The sequence below is a fragment of the Nerophis lumbriciformis genome, linkage group LG10 (genome assembly GCF_033978685.3).
Source record: "Nerophis lumbriciformis linkage group LG10, RoL_Nlum_v2.1, whole genome shotgun sequence".
NCBI lineage: Eukaryota > Metazoa > Chordata > Actinopteri > Syngnathiformes > Syngnathidae > Nerophis > Nerophis lumbriciformis.
The window spans coordinates 42,106,732-42,133,569 of record NC_084557.2 but is presented as its reverse complement, the minus strand read 5'-3'; the positions used below and the strand labels follow the sequence as shown (position 1 = coordinate 42,133,569).

Below are 26,838 nucleotides of genomic sequence, written 5' to 3'. Positions count from 1 at the left end.
TGTGGAGGATACTAATGAAGCATACGATACATTCCTGGATATGTTTCTGACACTTTATGACCGTCATTGTCCATTAAGAGAATATAAGCAAAATACTAAAAAGAGGGAGAAACTATGGATAACAAGGGGTTTAGTAAAAGCCTGTAAAAAAAAAAAAAAGGCTTTACAAGGAATTTATTAAGCATCGAACAAAGGAAAGTGAGGACAAATATAAAAAGTATAAAAACAGATTGACATGTATCATGAGGCTGCAACAAAAAAACTATTATGAACAATTGCTGCATAAACATAAAAATAACATTATTGAAACCTGGGATGTGCTTAATACTATGATTAAAAAATCTAGCAAAAAGGATTTTACAGCTTATCTGGTAAAAGATGACAACTCAATTATTGAAAATATAGAAGAAATAGCTGAGGAATTCAATACATTTTTTGTGAATGTTGGCCCAAATTTGGCAAAAAATATTAAGTTTAATATGAATGATGAGAAAAAGTTAAGGCGTGTATCTAACATTAAAAATTCAATGTTTCTTGGCGGAGTTTGTGAAAGTGATGTGTTAGAAGTGGTAAGAAAGTTTAAAAACAAAAAATCTGTCGATGGTAACAACATGGATATGTCACTTATTAAAGAAGTGATGGATTGTGTCCTGAAGCCGTTTACTTATATATGTAATACATCTTTATCAACTGGAACTTTTCCTGACAAAATGAAAATTGCTAAAGTTATTCCGATTTATAAAAATGGTGATAAACATATGGTCTCAAATTATAGACCTGTGTCTCTACTACCTCAATTTGCAAAAATTCTTGAGAAATTATTTGTAAATAGACTTGATAAGTTCATTGACAAACATGAGCTACTGAATGACCATCAGTATGGGTTCAGGAGTAATCGATCTACATCCCTAGCAGTGATGGACTTTGTAGAAAACATAGCTACAGCAATAGAAAAAAAGCAACACACCGTTGGAGTATTTATTGATTTATGTAAAGCTTTTGACACAATCGATCATTCCTTACTTCTGCAAAAATTGGAAAACTATGGCATAAGAGGTGTTTCACAAGAGTGGTTAAGTAGTTATTTAAGTAATAGATCTCAATATGTGGAAATCAATTAGACTAAATCACAGCCAAGAAGAGTAACTTGTGGGGTTCCACAAGGCTCGGTATTGGGACCTAAGTTATTTATACTATATTTAAATGATATTTGTTCAGTATCTAATAAATTGAAATTTATTATGTTTGCAGATGATACAAATGTATATTGTTCAGGAGAAGACTTGAAGGAAGTATTGAGGGTAATAGAGGTTGAGTTGATTCAGCTAAAAAAATGGTTTGATATCAATAAGTTATCATTAAATGATAAGAAAACTAAATTTATGGTGTTTAGTGGTGCAAGAACAAATCGTGAAGTAAAACTAAAATTAAATCAAGTGGAAATTGATAGAGTATATGAAACTAAATTCTTGGGAATAATAATTGATCATAAATTATGTTGGAAACCGCATATTGAATATATAAAGGCAACAATATCCAAATCTATTGCCATTCTTTATAAAGTAAAACACATGCTGAATAAGAAATGTCTGCATATGTTATATTATTCTTTTATTTTTCCATATTTAACATATTGTGTTGAAGTTTGGGGAAATGTTTATAGAACAAACATAGACCCAATAATTAAACTTAAAAAAAGGGTAATTAGAATAATACACAAAGCGTGCTACTATGAACATACCAATCCATTATTTATAAGTTCTAATGTGTTAAAATTTTCAGATATTGTGTTTTTAAAAACAATGGAAATTATGTTTCGAGTAAAGAACAACAGCCTTCCAGCTTGTATTCTTAGGTTATTTCAATTAAGAGGAGAAACCCATAATTTACGGGGGGTATTGATTTTTGAAATAGGTAAAGCAAGAACGAATATTAAATACAAATGTATTTCAGTTTTAGGAGTTAAATGGTGGAATAAGCTCAGTGATGAGTTGAAGACATGTACTTATTTGTTAAGGTTTAAGAAAACATTGAAAGGTGAGATAATTGAAAATTATAAAATATAGTAACAATTACTTTCATCCCATTGATTTTTTTTTTTTTCTTTAACATTGATGTTCCAGGTAATCTTATTTTCAGTGAAGGTATAGGATAGGCAAATATAAGCTTTGGCTTCAGCCTATTCCTTTTTCGGTCATGCTTTTTCTTTTCTTTTCTTTTCCTTTTGTGTGTAAATGTGTATGATTGTTATACTGTATATGTATAGTCTGTACTTTTAAACTGGTCACACAAAATGGTTAATGGTTGATGGTTGATTATATGACCGAAATAAACTTATTTCATTCATTCATTCATATACATACATATATATATATATATATATATATATACATACATATATATATATATATATATACATATATATATATATATACATACATATATATATACATACATACATACATACATACATATATATATATATATATATATATATATATATATATATATATATATATATATATATATATATATATATATATATATATATATATATGTATGTATGTATGTATGTACGGGTATATGTATAGGGGTGTGAGAACAAATCGATTCTCATTTTTAAAAAATCGATTATTATAATTTTATTTTTTTTGTAATTTTTTATTTTTATTTTTTTTAAATTAATCAATCCAACAAAACAATACACAGCAATACCATAACAATGCAATCCAATTCCAAAACCAAACCCGACCCAGCAACACTCAGAACTGCAATAAACAGAGCAATTGAGAGGAGACACAAACACACAACAGGACAAACCAAAAGTAGTGAAACAAAAATGAATATTATCAACAACAGTATCAATATTAGTTACAATTTCAACATAGCAGTGATTAAAAGCCCTCATTGACATTATTATTAGACATTTATAAAAAAGAAAAAAAGAACAATAGTGTCACAGTGGCTTACACTTGCATCGCATCTCATAAGCTTGACAACACACTGTGTCCAATATTTTCACAAAGATAAAATAAGTCATATTTTTGGTTCATTTAATAGTTAAAACAAATTTACATTATTGCAATCAGTTGATAAAACATTGTCCTTTACAATTATAAAAGCTTTTTACAAAAATCTACTACTCTGCTTGTATGTCAGCAGACTGGGGTAGATCCTGCTGAAATCCTATGTATTGAATGAATAGAGAATTCTTTTGCATCGGGAAAAAATTGTTTTTGAATCGAGAATCGTGTTGAATTGAAATTTTTTTTTTATTTTGAATCAAATCGTGACCCCAAGAATCGATATTGAATCGAATCGTGGGACACCCAAAGATTCACAGCCCTAATATTTATATATATATATATATATATATATATATATATACACACACAGACACGTACACACACAATTGCCTGTGCAATTCATTATTATATTTCTTTATGTACACTGTAAAAAAAATACAAATAAAATAAAATAAAAATTCCTGTATAAAAACTGCCAGCTCAGTTGCTAGAATTTTACCGTAAAATGTGTGTTTGTTTCCCCAAAGCGTATTAAAAAAGTTAAAAGTTAAAGTGCCAATGATTGTCACCCACACACTCAGTGCGGTGAAATTATCCTCTGCATTTGACCCATCCCCACAGGGGAGCAGTGAGCAGCAACCGTGGCCGCGCCCGGGAATCATTTGGTGATTTAACCCCCAATTCCAACCCTTGATGCTGAGTGCCAAGGAGGGAGGTAATGGCTCCCATTTTTATAGTCTTTGGTATGACTCGGCTGGGGTTTGAACTCACAACCTACCGATCTCAGGGCAGACACTCCAATCACAAGGGCACTGAGCAGGCCTTGTGGTTAGAGTTTTTGTTTTTTCATTCCATTAATGTAAAAGGAATGGAAACACATTACCACTACTTTTTACGGTAAAACTCAACGGATCTGCCAGTTTTTCACCGTAAAATCTATGGTTGTTTTTATAGTGTAGTACTTTATAAGCAAAAACTACCGTATTTTTCGGAGTATAAGTCGCACCTGCTGAAAATGCATAATAAAAAAGGAAAAAAACATATATAAGTCGCACTGGAGCCCGGCCAAACTATGAAAAAAACTGCGACTTATAGTCCGAAAAATACGGTATACCAAAGTTATTTTTACATAGGGATGTCGATAAATGCGTTAAAATGTAATTTCGGAAATTATCGGTATCGTTTTTTTATTATCGGTATTGTTTTATTTTTTGTTGTTTTATTTTTTTTTTATTAAATCAACATAAAAAACACAAGATACACTTACAATTAGTGCACCAACCCAAACCCCCCCCCCCCATTTACACTCATTCACACAAAAGGGTTGTTTCTTTCTGTTATTAATATTCTGGTTCCTACATTATATATCAATATATATCAATACAGTCTGCAAGGGATACAGTCCGTAAGCACACATGATTGTGCGTGCTGCTGGTCCACTAATAGTACTAACCTTTAACAGTTAATTTTACTCATTTTCATTAATTACTAGTTTATATGTAACTGTTTTTATATTGTTTTACTTTATTTTTAATTCAAGAAAATTGTTTTAATTTATTTATCTTATTTTATAATTTTTTTTTAAAAAGTACCTTATCTTCACCATACCTGGTTGTCCAAATTAGGCATAATAATGTGTTAATTCCACGACTGCATATATCGGTTGATATCGGTATCGGTAATTAAAGAGTTGGACAATATCGGAATATCGGATATCGGCAAAAAGCCATTATCGGACATCTCTATTTTTACAGCAAAAAAAAAACTTGGACCTCGGTCATCAAAAGTTTACCGGAAAGTCTATTGTAAGTTTTAAAGTGTACAATTTGGTGGATAACCTATTTGAAATCATTAGTCAAGCATTTATTAACTAGTTATCTTCATTTTAACCAAAACATTTTTGGAATGTATGACAACATGATATTTTGTTACATTATTAGATAATATTAATGTCATGATTTGGTCCTGGGTGTTTGCTTTTCCGGAATGCAACGGAAAGTTGGCTCGGGCGAGACGGGAATGTGAGTACATGATTTATTTAATATATCAAAAAAAAAGTACAAACGAAAAGCGCGCACAGTGGCGGAGAACAAACTATGAAACCAAAAGACTATAGTATTAATAAACAAAAACTTACTTGGCTTGGACAAAAGTAGCAGCATGAAGGATGGACATGAAAACAAGTGTCAGGAATGTACAGAGCATAAATGTGAGATGTCGCCAGAGCGACAAACTGAAAACAATGAACTTAAATACTATAGACATGATTAGTGGTTGCTATGGTGACAAAACAAAACAAAAGTGCACAAAAAGTCCAAAAACAAAACCGAACATGACTAAAACAAAACATGATCACACAGACATGACAATTAAAGTTTAAAAGATATGGTAAATGGTAAATGGGTTATACTTGTATAGCGTTTTTCGACCTTCAAGGTACTCAAGGCGCTTTGACACTATTTCCACATTCACACACTGATGGCGGGAGCCGCCATGTTAGGCCCCAACCACGACCCATCAGGAGCAAGGGCGAAGCGTCCCGCCCAAGTACACAACGGACGCGACGAGGCCGGTAGAAGGTGGGGATCGAACCATGAACCCTCAGGTTGCCGGCACGTCCACTCCCCCAATCCGCCACGCCGTACCCCTAGTACGGGGGTCGGCAACCCGCGGCTCGAGAGCCACATGCGGCTCTTTGGCGCCGCCCTAGTGGCTCTCTGGAGCTTTTTCAAAAATGTATGAAAAATGGAAAAAGATGAGGTGGAAAAAATATATTTTTTGTGTTAATATGGTTTCTGTAGGAGGAGAAACATGACACAAACCTTCCTAATTGTTATAAAGCACACTGTTTATATTAAACATGCTTCACTGATTCGAGTATTTTGCGAGCGCCGTTTTGTCCTACTAATTTTGGCGGTCCTTGAACTCACCTTAGTTTGTTTACATGTACAACTTTCTCCGACTTTCGAGGAAGTGTTTTATGCCACTTTTTTTTCTGTCTCATTTTGTCCACCAAACGTGTGTGTGAATACACAAAGGTGAGTTTTGTTGATGTTATTGACTTGTGTGGAGTGCTAATCAGACATATTTGGTCACTGCATGACTGCAAGCTAATCGATGCTAACATGCTATTTAGGCTAGCTGTATGTACATATTGCATCATTATGCCTCATTTGTAGCTATATTTTAGCTCATTTAGTTTCCTTTAAGTCCTCTTAATTCAATTTATATCTCATGACACACTATCTGTATGTAATATGGATTAAATTTTTTGCGGCTCCAGACAGATTTGTTTTTGTATTTTTGGTCCTATATGGCTCTTTCAACATTTTGGGTTGCCGACCCCTGCCCTAGTAAGTCTTTATTTTGTCAGTATTTTGACTTAGTAAATTAATTAATCAAAATATTGACTTACTAAGTCATAATAATGACATACTTAGTATCTCAGGTAACAAGGACTGTTTTGTGTTTTGTTTTTACTTTACGGAAAAAAATATGGAGATATATATCGTATATTGCCATTCAGCATACGGAGCGGAAAACACGACCAAAAATTGTAGGCTTCTTCATGCGACGAAGTCGGCCTACTTCACCACAGTCTGTTGTCTATTGCCCCCCCCCCTCAGGCTGTGGTGGCAGCGATGAGATGGAGACGTGATGGTGGCGACAGGCCAAATGACACTGTTCCTTACCCCCACCCACCCCCTTCCCCGTCCGTCCGCCTGATATGTATTTGCATGCATTAAATGTATGTATTATAAATTTAGGAAGAAAAGATAAGCCATTTAATTAACATACTATTTCCAGGCGTTCGCGGGCCACATAAAATGATGTGGCGGGCCAGATATGGCCCCCGGGCCTTGAGTGCCGCGGGTGAGATACAGTCTGGTGTGCCGTGGGAGATTGTCTAATTTCACCTATTTGGTTGAAAAATATTTTTTGCGAACCAGTAATTGTAGTCTGCAAATGATGTGTTGTTGTTGAGTGTCGGTGTTGTCTAGAGCTCGGCAGAGTAACCGTGTAATACTCTTCCATATCAGTAGGTGGCAGCCGGTGCCAATTGCTTTGTAGATGTCGGAAACAGCGGGAGGCAGTGCGCAGGTAAAATTGTGTCTAATGCTTAAACCAAAAATAAACAAAAGGCGAGTAAGAAAAGGCATTGAAGCTTAGGGAAGGCTATGCAGAACGAAACTAAAACCGAACTGGCGACAAAGTAAACAAAAACAGAATGCTGGACGACAGCAAAGACTTACTGCGGTGCAAAGACGGCGTCCACAGTGTACAACCGAACATGACGTGACGATCAACACAAAGAAGGATAAAAACAACTGGAATATTCTTGATGGCTAAAACAAAGTAGATGCGGGGAAATATCGCTCAAAGGAAGACATGAAACCGCTACAGGAAAATACCAAAAAAAGAGAAAAAGCCACCAAAATAGGACCGCAAGACAGGAACTAAAACACCACACACAGGAAAAAAGCGAAAAACTCCAAATAAGTCACGGCGTGATGTGACAGGTGGTGACAGTACACCTACTTTGAGACAAGAGCTGGATTAATGCATGCTTGGTTATGGTTTAAAGTCATATCCTCAACCTCCAACCTCCGAGGACAAAGCTACGAACAATGGAAGACCGGGCTTTCTGCTCCGCCGCTCCCAGTCTGTGGAACGCTCTCCCTGACCACCTGAGGGCACCAAAGACTGTGGATGATTTTAAAAAAGCTTTTTATTTTTAGATACAGTATATGCGTACTAGTTCTAGCTATTAGGTTGTTCTAGTTTTTATTTGTATTATCTTTTTATTTTTTCCATCCATCCATCCATCTTCTTCCGCTTATCCGAGGTCGGGTCGCGGGGGCAGCAGCTTAAGCAGGGAAGCCCAGACTTCCCTCTCCCCAGCCACTTCGTCCAGCTCCTCCCGGGGGATCCCGAGGCGTTCCCAGGCCAGCCGGGAGAGATAGTCTTCCCAGCGTGTCCTGGGTCTTCCCCGTGGCCTCCTACCGGTCGGACGTGCCCGAAACACCTTCCTAGGGAGGCGTTCGGGTGGCATCCTGACCAGATGCCCGAACCACCTCATCTGGCTCCTCTCGATGTGGAGGAGCAGCGGCTTTACTTTGAGCTCCCCCCGAATGACAGAGCTTCTCACCCTATCGCTAAGGGAGAGCCCAGCCACTCGGCGGAGGAAACTCATTTCGGCCGCTTGTACCCGTGATCTTGTCCTTTCGATCATGACCCAAAGCTCATGACCATAGGTGAGGATGGGAACGTAGATCGACCGGTAAATCGAGAGCTTTGCCTTCCGGCTCAGCTCCTTCTTCACCACAACGGATCGATACAGCGTCCACATTACAGAAGACGCCGCACCGATCCGCCTGTCGATCTCACGATCCACTCTTCCCCCACTCGTGAACAAGACTCCGAGGTACTTGAACTCCTCCACTTGGGGCAAGATCTCCTCCCCAACCCGGAGATGGCACTCCACCCTTTTCCGGGAGAGAACCATGGACTCGGACTTGGAGGTGCTGATTCCCATCCCAGTCGCTTCACACTCGGCTGCGAACCGATCCAGTGAGAGCTGAAGATCTTGGCCGGAGGAAGCCATCAGGACCACATCATCTGCAAATAGCAGGGACCTAATCCTGCAGCCACCAAACCAGATCCCCTCAACGCCCTGACTGCGTCTAGAAATTCTGTCCATAAAGGTTATGAACAGAATCGGTGACAAAGGGCAGCCTTGGCGGAGTCCAACCCTCACTGGAAACGTGTCCGACTTACTGCCGGCAATGCGGACCAAGCTCTGGCACTGATTATACAGGGAGCGAACCGCCACAATAAGACAGTCCGATACCCCATACTCTCTGAGCACTCCCCACAGGACTTCCCGAGGGACACGGTCGAATGCCTTCTCCAAGTCCACAAAGCACATGTAGACTGGTTGGGCAAACTCCCATGCACCCTCAAGGACCCTGCCGAGAGTATAGAGCTGGTCCACAGTTCCACGACCAGGACGAAAACCACACTGTTCCTCCTGAATCCGAGGTTCGACTATCCGGCGTAGCCTCCTCTCCAGTACACCTGAATAGACCTTACCGGGAAGGCTGAGGAGTGTGATCCCACGATAGTTGGAACACACCCTCCGGTTCCCCTTCTTAAAGAGAGGAACCACCACCCCGGTCTGCCAATCCAGAGGTACCGCCCCCTTTTCAATTTAAATTTTTTAATACACGGTAGCACTTTGAGGTTGTTTGCTCAATACAAAGTGCTTTTTACAAATAAAATCTATGATTAATATTATCCAACAATTGCTGACAGCAACTTTTTACTGTCAACTGAGTTTCGTTTTTTAATGATTTCTGCTGGTGGTGTGCTTCCGGATTTTTTCAACGCAAAAATTGTGCCTTGGCTCAAAAAAGGTTGAAAAACACTGCTCTAAAGTATCTTAAAGGGGAACATTATCACAATTTCAGAATTGTTAAAACCATTAAAAATCAGTTCCCAGTGGCTTATTATATTTTTCGAAGTTTTTTTCAAAATTTTACCCATCACGCAATATCCCTAAAAAAAGCTTCAAAGTGCCTGATTTTAACCATCGTTATATACACCCGTCCATTTTCCTGTGACGTCACATAGTGAAGCCAACACAAACAAACATGGCGGAAAGAACAGCAAGCTATAGCGACATTAGCTCGGATTCAGACTCGGATTTCAGCGGCTTAAGCGATTCAACAGATTACGCATGTATTGAAACGGATGGTTGTAGTGTGGAGGCAGGTAGCGAAAACGAAATTGAAGAAGAAACTGAAGCTACTGAGCCATATCGGTTTGAACCGTATGCAAGCGAAACCGACGAAAACGACACGACAGCCAGCGACACGGGAGAAAGCGAGGACGAATTCGGCGATCGCCTTCTAACCAACGATTGGTATGTGTTTGTTTGGCATTAAAGGAAACTAACAACTATGAACTAGGTTTACAGCATATGAAATACATTTGGCAACAACATGCACTTTGAGAGTGCAGACAGCCCAATTTTCATCAATTAATATATTCTGTAGACATACCCTCATCCGCTCTCTTTTCCTGAAAGCTGATCTGTCCAGTTTTGGAGTTGATGTCAGCAGGCCAGGGAAGCTAGGGTCGATATTCTTCTATGCCATCTCTGTCGTAGCATAGCTTTCGTCGGTAAAATGTGCGGAACAAACGTCCAATTTCTTGCCACTTTCGCATCTTTGGGCCACTGGTGCAACTTGAATCCGTCCCTGTTCGTGTTGTTACACCCTCCGACAACACACCGACGAGGCATGATGTCTCCAAGGTACGGAAAACAGTCGAAAAAACGGAAAATAACAGAGCTGATTTGACTCGGTGTTTGAGAAAATGGCGGATTGCTTCCCGATGTGACGTCATCGCTCCAAGAGCGAATATTAGAAAGGCGTTTAATTCGCCAAAATTCACCCATTTAGAGTTCGGAAATCGGTTAAAAAAAATATATGATCTTTTTTCTGCAACATCAAGGTATATATTGACGCTTACAAAGGTCTGGTGATAATGTTCCCCTTTAAGGTATATCCAATTTTGCTTTCTGTAGTCTTGTCCCTTGAGAATATATGTTGTAATAAAAATACTTGTTCTGGCTGTATGTTCCTTGGAACTAATTAAAAAAATACATACTCTTTTTTAGTTGTAATGCTTTAAAGTCCAACAATGTGCACTTCGGGAAAACTTCAAAGATGCCAATAATAAAAAACAAACCGTTTATTGATTCCCCAACCCATTCTATTTGGTTTGATAATAATAAGAAAAATGGTCTTTCTTTCCCAGAGGCGAATTAAGACCACCACGCACCGCTGTGTTTGATTATTCAATAGAAGGTCCTCAGTATTTTTGTTGGTCGAGTTCCCAGTCTTTAAACCCCCTCAATCCAGCCTTGCATTTTATTATTTTTCAAAATCAACAAATTGCATTGAATTCAATATGCTTGCACAAGCTAAATAACTCCAATAAAATAGCCTTGAAAATAGCATTTCTGCTTGTGTACCTAATAAAGTACCCACTGGTAGTGTAGTTGTGGTGCTTTCTCCCAATGGGTGCTCTTGCCCCACAATTGAACCCTCCAGTGTGTTGACATCCCATCACAGTAAAAAAATGACTGAGGGCACGCATAGCTAATGCAATCAAATGGCTGCGGCTCACAAAAGTAACATTACTAGCCTTCTCGTATCAGCCTTGCACGATTCTGTGTGTTGCGTATTGGTCGGACCACACGTGCTGTTTTGAATTTGACGGACACGTTTCAATCTCTCAAAGAGAGGACTTGCATTCAGACCAAAATGTGGCTTTCATTTGCAATCAATAACACGGCGACGTATCAAATTGAAAACATCTGAAACGGGGAGTGTTTAAACTGAAATAAGCCATTCCAGAGAGGACAAATGTTAATTGAAGTCAACTATGTTGATACTAATACTGTAATTCTACTCTATACATGGCTGATAGTGCAAAAATACTGAGATGTAAACTACTTTGAAAAACAGTATTGTACCTTAAAGGAGGACAGCACTTTTGGGGGAATTTTGTGTATTCTTATTTGTAATGAACGGCAAGTATGAGGTAGCTAACACTGGAAGTAATGAGATTTGCTCTATTCCGCCTATAAAGCACTTTAATAAAAAATCTCCAAGAATGTTTTATTTACAGGCTGTATGTACTGTATATACAAACCCCGTTTCCATATGAGTTGGGAAATTGTGTTAGATGTAAATATAAACGGAATACAATGATTTGCAAATCGTTTTCAACCCATATTCAATTGAATACACTACAAAAACAAGATATTTGATGTTCAAACTCGTAAACAAATAATAATTAACTTAGAATTTCATGGCTGCAACACGTGCCAAAGTAGTTGGGAAAGGGCATGTTCACCACTGTGTTACATGGCCTTTCCTTTTAACAACACTCAGTAAACGTTTGGGAACTGAGGAGACACATTTTTTAAGCTTCTCAGGTGGAATTCTTTCCCATTCTTGCTTGATGTACAGCTTAAGTTGTTCAACAGTCCGGAGGTCTCCGTTATGGTATTTTAGGCTTCATAATGCGCCACACATTTTCAATGGGATACAGTTCGGGCCAGTCTAGTACCCGCACTCTTTTACTATGAAGCCACGTTGATGTAACACGTGGCTTGGCATTGTCTTGCTGAAATAAGCAGGGGCGTCCATGATAACGTTGCTTGGATGGCAACATATGTTGCTCCAAAACCTGTATGTACCTTTCAGCATTAATGGCGCCTTCACAGATGTGTAAGTTACCCATGTCTTGGGCACTAATACACCCCCATACCATCACAGATGCTGGCTTTTCAACTTTGCGCCTATAACAATCCGGATGGTTCTTTTCCTCTTTGGTCCGGAGGACACGACGTCCACAGTTTCCAAAAACAATTTGAAATGTGGACTTGTCAGACCACAGAACACTTTTCCACTTTGTATCAGTCCATCTTAGATGAGCTCAGGCCCAGCGAAGCCGACGGCGTTTCTGGGTGTTGTTGATAAACGGTTTTCGCCTTGCATAGGAGAGTTTTAACTTGCACTTACAGATGTAGCGACCAACTGTAGTTACTGACAGTGGGTTTCTGAAGTGTTCCTGAGCCCATGTGGTGATATCCTTTACACACTGATGTCGCTTGTTGATGCAGTACAGCCTGAGGGATCGAAGGTCACAGGCTTAGCTGCTTACGTGCAGTGATTTCTCCAGATTCTCTGAACCCTTTGATGATATTATGGACCGTAGATGGTGAAATCCCTAAATTCCTTGCAATAGCTGGTTGAGAAAGGTTTTTCTTAAACTGTTCAACAATTTGCTCACGCATTTGTTGACAAAGTGGTGACCCTCGCCCCACCCTTGTTTGTGAATGACTGAGCATTTCATGGAATCTACTTTTATACCCAATCATGGCACCCACCTGTTCCCAATTTGCCTGTTCACCTGTGGGATGTTCCAAATAAGTGTTTGATGAGCATTCCTCAACTTTATCAGTATTAATTGCCACCTTTCCCAACTTCTTTGTCACGTGTTGCTGGCATCAAATTCTAAAGTTAATGATTGTTTGCAAAAAAAAAAAAACGTTTATCAGTTTGAACATCAAATATGTTGTCTTTGTAGCATATTCAACTGAATATGGGTTGAACATTATTTGCAAATCATTGTATTCCGTTTATATTTACATCTAACACAATTTCCCAACTCATATGGAAACGGGATTTGTATATATATGTTGTAGTTATTTGTAAAAACATGTAATATTTACATATTTTGGCCATTTTAAGCATACGGCGGTGTATTAATTTCACTGACGCATCACAACGTTCGCTTTTTCCTACAACAACAACACTACAAACTTCAGACTTCATGAGAGACAATAGCTACGTGTACATGGACAACATTTATTCAATCTGATCATTATTCGGATTAGAATGTTCCTGTGTACATAGACTGCTAAATCTGAATACTTTTAAACGGAAAAAGTGTGTTATTTGTGCTATGGCGCCATCTTTTGGACGAGGCCACTCACTGCAGGTGATGGCTAAGTAGTGACTTCCACTGTTAAACATAGCTATTTGCATTTCTGCTTGTTCAACGTTATCACAGTATTTATTTATAATTTTTTCCTTCTGTTCGCTACTTTTGTTTTACCACTCTTTTTGAAATGGAGCTGGTCATGTTGTGATTGTGTACGGGTTGCGGCGCGACATTGTGTTTAAGTGTTTGAGGTTAGCAGTTAGCACTTGCAGTAGATGTAATGTCGTGAATAAAACAGCTCTTTAAGATGACAACTGGATCCCTTCTTTTATTTTTACATGGACAAATGACACTCCAGACCAGTGTTTTTCAACCTTTTTTGAGCCAAGGCACATTTTTTTTGTAAAAGAAAATACAGAGGCACACCACTAGCAGAAAAGGTTAAAAAATGAAACTCCACCAGGTTGTCATGCCTTATTTTGAGTTTGTTGTTGTTTCCTGTGAGTAGTGCTTTAGTTTCTGTCTTGGTGACCCTTCCTGTTTTGCTGTAGCAGCGTCACGCCTTCCTTTGAGTTCTATTGCCCACACCTGCTTTGTTTTCGCAATCAAGACTATTTAAGTTGTGCGTACGCTATCCTTCTTTGTGGGGACACTGTTGATTGTCATGTCATGTACGGATGTACTTTGTGGACGCCAGCTCCGCTCCACACGCTGTAAGTTTTTGCTGTCGTCCAGCATTCTGTTTTTGTTTACTTTGTAGCCAATTCAGTTTTACTTTTGTTTTGCATATCCATCCCTATGCTTCAGTGCCTTTTCCTAGCGGGACATGCCTTTTGTTCATTTTTGGTTTAAGTGATACATACCTTTTACAAACCCCGTTTCCATATGAGTTGGGAAATTGTGTTAGATGTAAATATAAACAGAATACAATGATTTGCAAATCCTTTTCAACCCATGTTCAATTGAATGCACTACAAAGACAAGATATTTGATGTTAAAACTCATAAACTTTATTTTTTTTTTGGAAATAATAATTAACTTAGAATTTCATGGCTGCAACACGTGCCAAAGTAGTTGGGAAAGGGCATGTTGACCACTGTGTTACACGGCCTTTCCTTTTAACAACACTCAGTAAACGTTTGGGAACTGAGGAGACACATTTATTAAGCTTCTCAGGTGGAATTCTTTCCCATTCTTGCTTGATGTACAGCTTAAGTTGTTCAACAGTCCGGGGGTCTCTGTTGTGGTATTTTAGGCTTCATAATGCGCCACACATTTTCAATGGGAGACAGGTCTGGACTACAGGCAGGCCAGTCTAGTACCCGCACTCTTTTACTATGAAGCCACGTTGATGTAACACGTGGCTTGGCATTGTCTTGCTGAAATAAGCAGGGGCGTCCATAGTAACGTTGCTTGGATGGCAAAATATGTTGCTCCAAAACCTGTATGTACCTTTCAGCATTAATGGCGCCTTCACAGATGTGTAAGTTACCCATGTCTTGGGCACTAATACACCCCCATACCATCACAGATGCTGGCTTTTCAACTTTGCGCCTATAACAATCCGGATGGTTCTTTTCCTCTTTAGTCCGGAGGACACAACGTCCACAGTTTCCAAAAACAATTTGAAATGTGGACTCGTCAGACCACAGAACACTTTTCCACTTTGTATCAGTCCATCTTATATGAGCGCAGGCCCAGCAAAGCCGACAGCGTTTCTGGGTGTTGTTGATAAACGGTTTTCGCCTTGCATAGGAGAGTTTTAACTTGCACTTACAGATGTAGTGACCAACTGTAGTTACTGGCAGTGGGTTTCTGAAGTGTTCCTGAGCCTATGTGGTGATATCCTTTACACACTGATGTCGCTTGTTGATGCAGTACAGCCTGAGGGATCGAAGGTCACGGGCTTAGCTGCTTACGTGCAGTGATTTCTCCAGATTCTCTGAACCCTTTGATGATATTACGGACCGTAGATGGTGAAATCCCTAAATTAATAGCTGGTTGAGAAAGGTTTTTCTTGAACTGTTAAACAATTTGCTCACGCATTTGTTGACAAAGTGGTGACCCTCGCCCCATCCTTGTTTGTGAATGACTGAGCATTTTATGGAATCTACTTTTATACCCAATCATGGCACCCACCTGTTCCCAATTTGCCTGTTCACCTGTAGGATGTTCCAAATAAGTGTTTGATGAGCATTCCTCAACTTTATCAGTATTTATTGCCACCTGTCCCAACTTCTTTGTCACGTGTTGCTGGCATCAAATTCTAAAGTTAATGATTATTTGCACAAAAAAAAAAGTTCATCAGTTTGAACATCAAATATGTTGTCTTTGTAGTATATTCAACTGAATATGGGTTGAACATTATTTGCAAATCATTGTATTCCGTTTATACACAATTTCCCAACTCATATGGAAACGGGGTTTGTATATATATGATGTAGTAATTTGTAAAAACATGTAATATTTACATATTTTGGCCATTTTAAGCATACGGCGGTGTAATAATTTCACTGACGCATCACAACGTTCGCTTGTTCCTACAACAACAACACTACAAACTTCAGACTTCATGAGAGACAATAGCTACGTGTACATGGACAACATTTATTTAATCCGATCATTATTCGGATTAGAATGTTCCTGTGTACATAGATTGCTAAATTGGAATACTTTTAAAGGGAAAAAGTGTGTTATTTGTGCTGTGGCGCCATCTTTTGGACGAGGCCACTCACTGCAGGTGCTGACTAAGTAGTGACTTCCACTGTTAAACATAGATGTGTGCATTTCTGCTTGTTCAACGTTATCACAGTATTTATTTACAATTTTTTCCTTCTGTTCGCTACTTTTGTTTTACCTCTCTTTTTGAAATGGAGCTGTTCATGTTGTGATTATGTACGGGTTGCGGCGCGACATTGTGTTTAAGTGTTTGAGGCTAGGAGTTAGCACTTGCAGTAGACGTAATGCCGTGAATAAAACAGCTCTTTAAGATGACAACTGGATCCCTTCTTTTATTGTTACATGGACAAATGACACTCCAGACCAGTGTTTTTCAACCTTTTTTGAGCCAAGGCACATTTTTTTTGTAAAAGAAAATAGAGTCACACCACTAGCAGAAAAGGTTAAAAAATGAAACTCCACCAGGTTGTCATGCCTTATTTTGAGTGTGTTGTTGTTTCCTGTGTGCAGTGCTTTAGTTCTGTCTCGCGCTGTTAATTTGGTGACCCTTCCTGTTTTGCTGTAGCAGCGTCACGCCTTCCTTTGAGTTCTATTGCCCGCACCTGCTTTGTTTTCGCAATCAAGACTATTTAAGTTGTGCGTACGCTATCCTTCTTTGTGGGGACACTGTTGATTGTCATGGCATGTTTGGATGTGCTTTGTGGACGCCGTCTCCGCTCCACACGTAAGTTTTTGCTGTTGTCCAGCATTCTGTTTTTGTTTACTTTATAGCCAGTGCAGTTTTACTTTTGTTTTGCATAGCCATCCCTATGCTTCAGTGCCTTCTCCTAGCGGGACTTGCCTTTTGTTCATTTTTGGTTTAAGCGTTACATACCTTTTACAAACCCCGTTTCCATATGAGTTGGGAAATTGTGTTAGATGTAAATATAAACAGAATACAATGATTTGCAAATCCTTTTCAACCCATATTCAATTGAATGCACTACAAAGACAAGATATTTGATGTTCAAACTCATAAACTTTATTTTATTTATTTTTAAAATAATAATGAACTTAAAATTTCATGGCTGCAACACGTGCCAAAGTAGTTGGGAAAGGGCATGTTCACCACTGTGTTACATCACCTTTTCTTTTAACCACACTCAATAAACAATTGGGAACTGAGGAAAGTAATTGTTGAAGCTTTGAAAGTGGAATTCTTTCCCATTCTTGTTTTATGTAGAGCTTCAGTCGTTCAACAGTCCGGGGTCTCCGCTGTCGTATTTTACGCTTCATAATGCGCCACACATTTTCGATGGGAGACAGGTCTGGACTGCAGGCGGGCCAGGAAAGTACCCGCACTCTTTTTTTTACGTAGCCACGCTGTTGTAACACGTGCTGAATGTGGCTTGGCATTGTCTTGTTGAAATAAGCAGGGGCGTCCATGAAAAAGACGGTGCTTAGATGGCAGCATATGTTGTTCCAAAACCTGTATGTACCTTTCAGCATTAATGGCGCCTTCACAGATGTGTAAGTTACCCATTCTTTGGGCACTAATGCACCCCCATACCATCACAGATGCTGGCTTTTGAACTTTGCGTCGATAACAGTGGATGGTTCGCTTCCCCTTTGGTCCTGAGGACACGATGTCGAATATTTCCAAAAACAGTTTGAAATGTGGACTCCTCAGACCACATAACACTTTTCCACTTTGCATGAGTCCATCTTAGATGATCTCGGGCCCAGAGAAGCCAGCGGCATTTCTGGATGTTATTGATAAATGGCTTTCGCTTTGCATAGTAGAGCTTTAACTTGCACTTACAGATGTAGCGACCAACTGTATTTAGTGACAGTGGTTTTCTGAAGTGTTCCCGAGCCCATGTGGTGATATCCTTTAGAGATTGATGTCGGTTTTTGATACAGTGCCGTCTGAGGGATCGAAGGTCACGTTCATTCAATGTTGATTTCCGGCCATGCCGCTTAGGTGGAGTGATTTCTCCAGATTCTCTGAACCTTTTGATGATATTATGGACCGTAGATGTTGAAATCCCTAAATTTCTTGCAATTGCACTTTGAGAAACGTTGTTCTTAAACTGTTTGACTATTTGCTCACGCAGTTGTGGACAAAGGGGTGTGCCTCGCCCCGTCCTTTTTTGTGCACACCTGTGGGATGTTCCAAATAAGTGTTTGATGAGCATTCCTCAACTTTATCAGTATTTATTGCCACCTTTCCCATCTTCTTTGTCACGTGTTGCTGGCATCAAATTCTAAAGTTAATGATTATTTGCAAAAAAAAAATGTTTATCAGTTTGAACATCAAATATGTTGTCTTTGTAGCATATTCAACTGAATATGGGTTGAAAATGATTTGCAAATCATTGTATTCCGTTTATATTTACATCTAACACAATTTCCCAACTCATATGGAAACAGGGTTTGTATATACCAAAACAGGTTGAAAAACACTGAACTAGACAACGGCACATTATTATAATCATTGATTTGCAAAAAATATTTTTTGGACCAATTAGGTGAAGTTGCATAATTTCCAACGGCACACCAGACAATATCTCACGGCACACTAGTGTGCCGCGGCACAGTTGTTGAAAAACACTGCTCCAGACCATACTTTTGTGTTTGCAAGTCTCGTTTTAAAGCAACAAACAACAGTATATAACGCTACTTCTGTACACGTCGAATGGGGGGAGACTGCAGCGAGACAATCGCTTTATTCCGAGATTATTATATATAGTCCTGCTCCACCACCAAAGTATAGCTGACATCAAAAACATGCGCAGTAAGGATAATTCTAACCTGAATTTCGGAAGATGTGTTTTCATGCGCTACAATCGGAATGACTTTCGGCATAAACCAACCGTCTCGATCGCAATTACATTTTGATCCAAACATGTGATCGGGTAAGAATATTCTAAATGGCGTGTATACATGAAGCATTTTATTTCCGGTTAGGTTTTTAATCCGATTAACTGTGTCCATGTGTGCTGACGAGTACTTTGGGACAAATGATGACCCAGAACCTTATATTTTTTTAGTCTGAATTAAGAAGCTACAAGTTTTAGAAGCTGAGTGATAAGCAGTTGGAGCAAGTAGCACTATTGCAAGAGTGCTTAACAAGAAATAAAAACCACAAACATATAAAAACAACCACTTACTGTATAATGTCTGCTCTCACTGGGATGCCGACTGATGGGATGTTTATATCTTCCTCTTACGATAAAAAATGATTCATAATCCTCACGCAGGTTTAAAAAAAAAAAGGTAGGTGCAAACGAGCGACCTTTTGAGTCTTTCTCACCATCTCCGGGTTTAAGTTGAACGTCAAAGTTGACCAACGTTTCAGTTTATGGCCACAACCATGATTTGTAATCTAAAATTAACTGTAACGCCGTTAGTTTCGGCGGTAACTAGTAGTCTAACGCGTTATTTTTTATATTCAGTAACTCAGTTACCGTTACTACATGATGCGTTACTGCGTTATTTTACGTTATTTTTTTATGTAGTATCGGCTAGAAACAGAAGATCTGAGTGTGTTTTATTGGAGCGCTGCGGTGTCGTCCTTCTGAATCTCTTGTGTCACAAGGAAGAGGCGCGCTGTGTGTGTGTCTGGGTGTGGGTGTGGGGAGGGAGGGGAGTGGGGGGGCGTGTCTGTGTTCACTAACAATGAAATCGCAGTCGAGTTTCTTAACATGGAGATATTCTCACTTCTTTTCTTTTGTCGAGCACAAAGAAAATAACATTTTAGTTAAATGTAAGTTGTGTCTTTGATCAAAGATCCCGTCTACTGCCCTAAACAGCAATTCAAATCTGCTGAAACAGTTACAAAAGCAACGAGCTACGACGGAGCTTGTAAAGAGAGACACACTTCGCCTCCACTTCTAACAGCGGCTGGATTTTAACGGAGGCACTGCTAGCCAGGACATCATTAATAGAGCCATTGCAGCGTATGTGCTAGAAGACATGCAGGCTATTTCTACAGTGGCAGTGAGCCACTAAGTGAGCACATAAACATGGAAAGCAAGCTAAAGAAAATACTCCAAACTCATCATTCATCACTAAAGGTACACACACTCTCTCAATTCTCTTATATACTCTTTAATTCTAGACTTCTAGAGTGTTTGATTATCACATCACTCTAAATGTTTAGACTAAAATAAATAAATAAATAAATAAATAAATAAATGTATAGACTATAAAGTTCACAAACATAAAGAGGGATCCTAGTGGGCCAGGCCAATCTTTCATTTTCTCTAAACTAAAACTGGGGAAATGCGTAGAGTGTTTTGGGCTTCAGTACAGTGTTGATCTCCTGAAGACATGATTTTATTTCACAATTCCTTGAGAGAAAAAAAATGCCTGGTTAGGCTTTGTGTATGTCATATGTGCCTTCCTTGGGTGAAGCCAGGTTTACAGCTATGCTGTTATTATGCTGTTTGTTACTTATGTATGTTATGATGCAGCTATTTAAAATAGTTTTGTCAATTTGTTCTGGCGTGAAACAAATTGGCCCTTTGAAACATATCTTTGTCTTTGTGTGTTGTATGTAGACCACATTGCTTAGCAGAGTTCAGTGATGCAAATGCATGTCAAGTTGATCAACAGATTGTATTATTCTCCAGTGCAATAACAGTACTGAAATGAAGGCTAAAAGGGCATTAATGGCAACTTTAAAAAAAATAATAAGAAAAAAATAAGTAATTAAATAGTTACTTTTCACAGTAACACATTACTTTTTGGTGTAAGTAACTGAGTTAGTAACTGAGTTACTTTTGAAATAAAGTAACTAGTAACTGGTTTTCAGTAACTAACCCAACACTGAATATAGTACATAAGCAAGTTAGCACGCTGTGATAACGGCGCCGCTAAAAGTAGTTCCTCTGTGCTTATGATAACAACATTGCTGATACTTGGTTATTATTCAGGTCACAAGATGTAAATGCTATTACTAATGATCTATGGATGTTCTTTTAGAGGGCTTTTCGGGCGCAATAGATGACTCCCAATAGCTGCATTGTTAGCCAACTCCTGGTTGCTGTAAATTACAAATTAAAATAAGAAAACTATGGTACATGTGTTCTTGTCTTAAATAGGGCAGGCAGCATTTTAAAAAATGCACTTCTTTATATTATTATAAGTTTACCATGATGTAAACTTGTAACATACTCAATTTACTTGGAAATGTAACTATATTATAAGTTTTTTTTTGTTTTTTTTTACATTTTAGAACTGAAAATCATCACTGCATTTAACAAGATAACTATAATATAATTTTTTTTTACAATATTTTGTTATTTCATATGTGGGCATTTAAAATATATAAATAAAACAAAAACAAAAAAATATTTATTTCTAGTAATGTATTAAGAGAATTTATATTGTATATAAATTCTCTCAAAAAAATATTTATTTCTAGTAATGTATTAAGAGAATTTATATTGTATATAAATTCTCTTAATACATTACTAGAAATAAATATTTTTTTGTTTTTGTTTTATTTATATATTTTTAATGCCCACATTTTTGGGTCAGTAAAAAACACAGAGCCTATTTCATCCCTACAAGCCTGTTTCCCTGATCTTCAGGGGATGTTATAAAATCCCCTGCAAAACTGGCTTGTAGGGATGAAATAGCCTTTGTTTTTTCCTGACCTAATGTGTATATATACATATATATATATATATATATATATATATATATATATATATATATATATATATATATATATATATATATATATATATATATATATATATATATATATATATTAGGGCTGCAACAGCTAATCGATTAAAATCGATTATAAAAATAGTTGGCAATTAATTTAGTCATCGATTCATGGGATCTTTTTTTTTCATTATTATATATATATTTTTTAATAAACCTTTATTTATAAACTGTAACATGTACAAACAGCTGAGAAACAATAATCAAAATAAGTATGGTGCCAGTATGCTGTTTTTTTTACAATAAAATACTGGAAAGGATAGAAATGTAGTTTGTCTCTTTAATCCGGCTATTAATCGATTAATCGAAGTAATAATCGACAGATTAATCGATTATCAAATTAATCGTTAGTTGCAGCCCTAATATATATACATATATATATATTTCTCGCGCACTAATTGACTGAAAGAGCGCGCACTTGCCCCTTGATGATGTCAGGTTATCGATGGGAAATGCCTGAGCGGCTAGGAGACACCGATTGTAACAAGCGGTAGAAAATGGATTAGAAAGGACAGATTTAAAAAAATAATAATTTTAGAAAAAAATAATAAATACTTTTTTAAATTTTTACATTTGGGATTTTGGACGTTGGCGGGCCGGATACGGCCATAGTTTGGGGACTTCTGGGTTAGATATCCGATATGTCCAGGATTTCACAGGTTTATTTTGTGATTGTCGCGGCCTAAAACACCTGATTTTACAACAGCTTTTTTTAGAAAGTTACAGAAAAGGTTGCAATGTTTTAAAGCCTCATTTTTTTTAATAACATTGAATCAACTTGTGATTTTATGAATTTGCTATCCATATTTTAGGGGTGCTCCTTGTACCTTAACCTCAAACAGCACAGAATTACAACAACAACAGGAAAAAAAAATACCTTATTGATGTTTTATACCACACAGATGATTAGGATGTTCACTGTTTGCCATGGTTAACCATTTTGGTGTGTTGCATGGACTGTGCATACTGTATAATACGATGTATGTTTATCTGCTTACCGCCGTCCAGGAGCCATATCTCCATTGCGTCAGGGGCTGAGCGGAGTTGTCAGGCCGAGGTGTGCTTTGTACCGGAGAGGCCCATGGGCACGCTGGCACCTCACAGTCCTACAAACATACACAAACTATCAGCATATTTCAAAGTTTGATCATATTACACCTATACTGTATATACCTATATACATATTTACCTATATATATATATATACCTATACTGGCTCACCTGCACTGGCTTCCTGTTCACTTAAGATGTGACATTAAGGTTTTACTACTTGCGTATAAAATACTACACGGTCTAGCTCCATCCTATCTTGCTGATTGTATAGACCCCCTTTTTAGACCAGTTGATCTGCCGTTTCTTTTCTTTTCTCCTCTGCCCCCCTCTCCCTTGTGGAGGGGGGGACATGGATAAAGTGCTGGCTGTCCAGAGTCGGGACCCGGGGTGGACCGCTCGCCTGTGCATCGGTTGGGGACATCTCTGCGCCGCTGACCCGTCTCCACTCAGGATGGTCTCCTGCTGGGCCCACTATGGACTGGACTCTCACTATTATGTTAGATCCCCTATGGACTGGACTCTCACTATTATGTTAGATCCACTATGGACTGGACTCTCACTATTATGTTAGATCCCCTATGGACTGGACTCTCACACTATTATGTTAGATCCCCTATGGACTGGACTCTCACTATTATGTTAGAACCACTATGGACTGGACTCTCACTATTATGTTAGATCCCCTATGGACTGGACTCTCACACTATTATGTTAGATCCACTATGGACTGGACTCTCACTATTATGTTAGAACCACTATGGACTGGACTCTCACTCTAATGTTAGATCCACTATGGACTGGACTCTCACAATATTATGTCAGACCCACTCGATGTCCATTGCATCCGGTCTCCCCTCGAGGGGAGAGGGGGGGGTTACCCACATCTGCTGTCCTCTCCAAGTTTTCTCATAGTCATTCTCATCGACGTCCCACTGGGTTGTGAGTTTTTCCTTGCCCTTATGTGGGCTCTGAACCGCGGATGCCGTTGTGGCTTGTGCAGCCCTTTGAGACACTTGTGATTTAGGGCTATATAAATAAACATTCATGGATTGATTGATTGTCCCGGCAAGAAATGTGCGCTCTAAAAACTTTGGCTTATTAGTGATTCCCAGAGTCCAAAAAAAGTATGCGGGTTATCGAGCGTTTTCTATTTGTGCTCCAGTACTCAGTAGAATAATTTAAGTCCCATCTTGAAACTCATTTGTATACTCTAGCCTTTAAATAGACCCCTTTTTAGTTGATCTGCTGTCTCTTTTCTGCTCTGCCCCCCTGTCCTGTGTGGAGAGGTTATCAAGTGACCACAGCAAGCTGTTCAAAGTCGGGACCCAGGGTGGACCACTGATCTGTGCATCAGTTGGGGACGTCTCTGCGCTGCTGACTTGTCTCCACTCAAGATGATCCCCTGCTGGCCCCAATATGGACTGGACTCTCACACTATTATGTTAGATCCACTATGGACTGTACTCTCACTATTATGTTAGAACCACTATGGGCTGGACTCTCACACTATTATGTTGGATCCACTATGGACTGGACTCACACTATTATGTTAGATCCACTATGGACTGGACTCTCACTATTATGTTAGATCCACTATGGACTGGACTCTCACACTATTATGTTAGATCCACTATGGACTGGACTCTCACACTATTATGTTAGATCCACTATGGACTGGACTCTCACACTATTATGTTAGATCCACTATGGACTGTACTCTCACTATCATGTTAGAACCACTATGGGCTGGACTCTCACACTATTATGTTAGATCCACTATGGACTGGACTCACACTATTATGTTAGATCCACTATGGACTGGACTCTCGCTATTATGTTACACCCACTATGGACTGGACTCTCGCTATTATGTTAGACCCACTATGGACTGGACTCTCACACTATTATGTTAGATCCACTATGGACTGGACTCTCACACTATTATGCTAGATCCACTATGGACTGGACTCTCACACTATTATGTTAGATCCACTATGGACTGGACTCTCTCACTATTATGTTAGATCCACTATGGACTGGACTCTCACTATTATGTTAGATCCACTATGGACTGGACTCTCACACTATTATGTTAGATCCACTATGGACTGGACTCTCACACTATTATGCTAGATCCACTATGGACTGGACTCTCACACTATTATGTTAGGTCGACTATGGACTGGACTCTCACACTATTATGTTAGATCCACTATGGACTGGACTCTCACACTAATATGTTAGATCCACTATGGACTGGACTCTCACACTATTATGTTAGATCCACTATGGACTGGACTCTCTCACTATTATGTTAGATCCACTATGGACTGGACTCTCACTATTATGTTAGATCCACTATGGACTGGACTCTCACACTATTATGTTAGATCCACTATGGACTGGACTCTCTCACTATTATGTTAGATCCACTATGGACTGGACTCTCACTATTATGTTAGATCCACTATGGACTGGACTCTCACACTATTATGTTAGATCCACTATGGATTGGACTCTCACACTAATATTTTAGATCCACTATGGACTGGACTCTCACACTATTATGTTAGATCCACTATGGACTGGACTCTCTCACTATTATGTTAGATCCACTATGGACTGGACTCTCACTATTATGTTAGATCCACTATGGACTGGACTCTCACACTATTATGTTAGATCCACTATGGACTGGACTCTCACACTATTATGTTAGATCCACTATGGACTGGACTCTCACACTATTATGTTAGGTCCACTATGGACTGGACTCTCACACTATTATGCTAGATCCACTATGGACTGGACTCTCACACTATTATGTTAGATCCACTATGGACTGGACTCTCACACTATTATGTTAGATCCACTATGGACTGGACTCTCACACTATTATGTTAGATCCACTATGGACTGGACTCTCACATCATTATGTTAGATCCACTATGGACTGGACTCTCACACTATTATGTTAGATCCACTATGGACTGGACTCTCACTATTATGTTAGATCCACTATGGACTGTACTCTCACACTATTATGTTAGATCCACTATGGACTGGACTCTCACTATTATGTTAGAACCACTATGGGCTGGTCTCTCACACTATTATGTTAGATCCACTATGGACTGGACTCTCACTCTTATGTTGGATCCACTATGGACTGGACTCTCACTCTTATGTTGGATCCACTATGGACTGGGCTCTCACACTATTATGTTAGATCCACTATGGAATGTACTCTCACACTATTATGTTAGATCCACTATGGACTGGACTCTCACTATTATGTTAGATCCACTATGGACTGGACTCTCACACTATTATGTTAGATCCACTATGGACTGGACTCTCACACTATTATGTTAGATCCACTATGGACTGGACTCTCACTATTATGTTAGAACCACTATGGGCTGGACTCTCACACTATTATGTTAGATCCACTATGGACTGGACTCTCACTCTTATGTTGGATCCACTATGGACTGGACTCTCACTCTTATGTTGGATCCACTATGGACTGGGCTCTCACACTATTATGTTAGATCCACTATGGACTGGACTCTCACACTATTATGCTAGATCCACTATGGACTGGACTCTCACACTATTATGTTAGATCCACTATGGACTGGACTCTCACACTATTATAATAGATCCACTATGGACTGGACTCTCACACTATTATGTTAGATCCACTATGGACTGGACTCTCACTCTTATGTTGGATCCACTATGGACTGGACTCTCATTATTATGTTAGATCCACTATGGACTGGACTCTCACACTATTATGTTAGATCCACTATGGACTAGACTCTCACAC

At 38.8% G+C, this 26,838-nt stretch overlaps 1 protein-coding gene across 1 annotated transcript in view; it reads right to left on the bottom strand.

The window, feature by feature from the left end:
- The window catches only part of LOC133612300 (A disintegrin and metalloproteinase with thrombospondin motifs 20), a 516,880-nt gene that overhangs the window by 129,513 nt on the left and 360,529 nt on the right, over positions 1–26,838 (bottom strand). Inside the window, exon 24 of the mRNA XM_061969586.2 lies at positions 22,949–23,056. Coding sequence (XP_061825570.2) covers positions 22,949–23,056 — 108 coding nt within the window. The remainder of the gene's footprint in view (positions 1–22,948; positions 23,057–26,838) is intronic.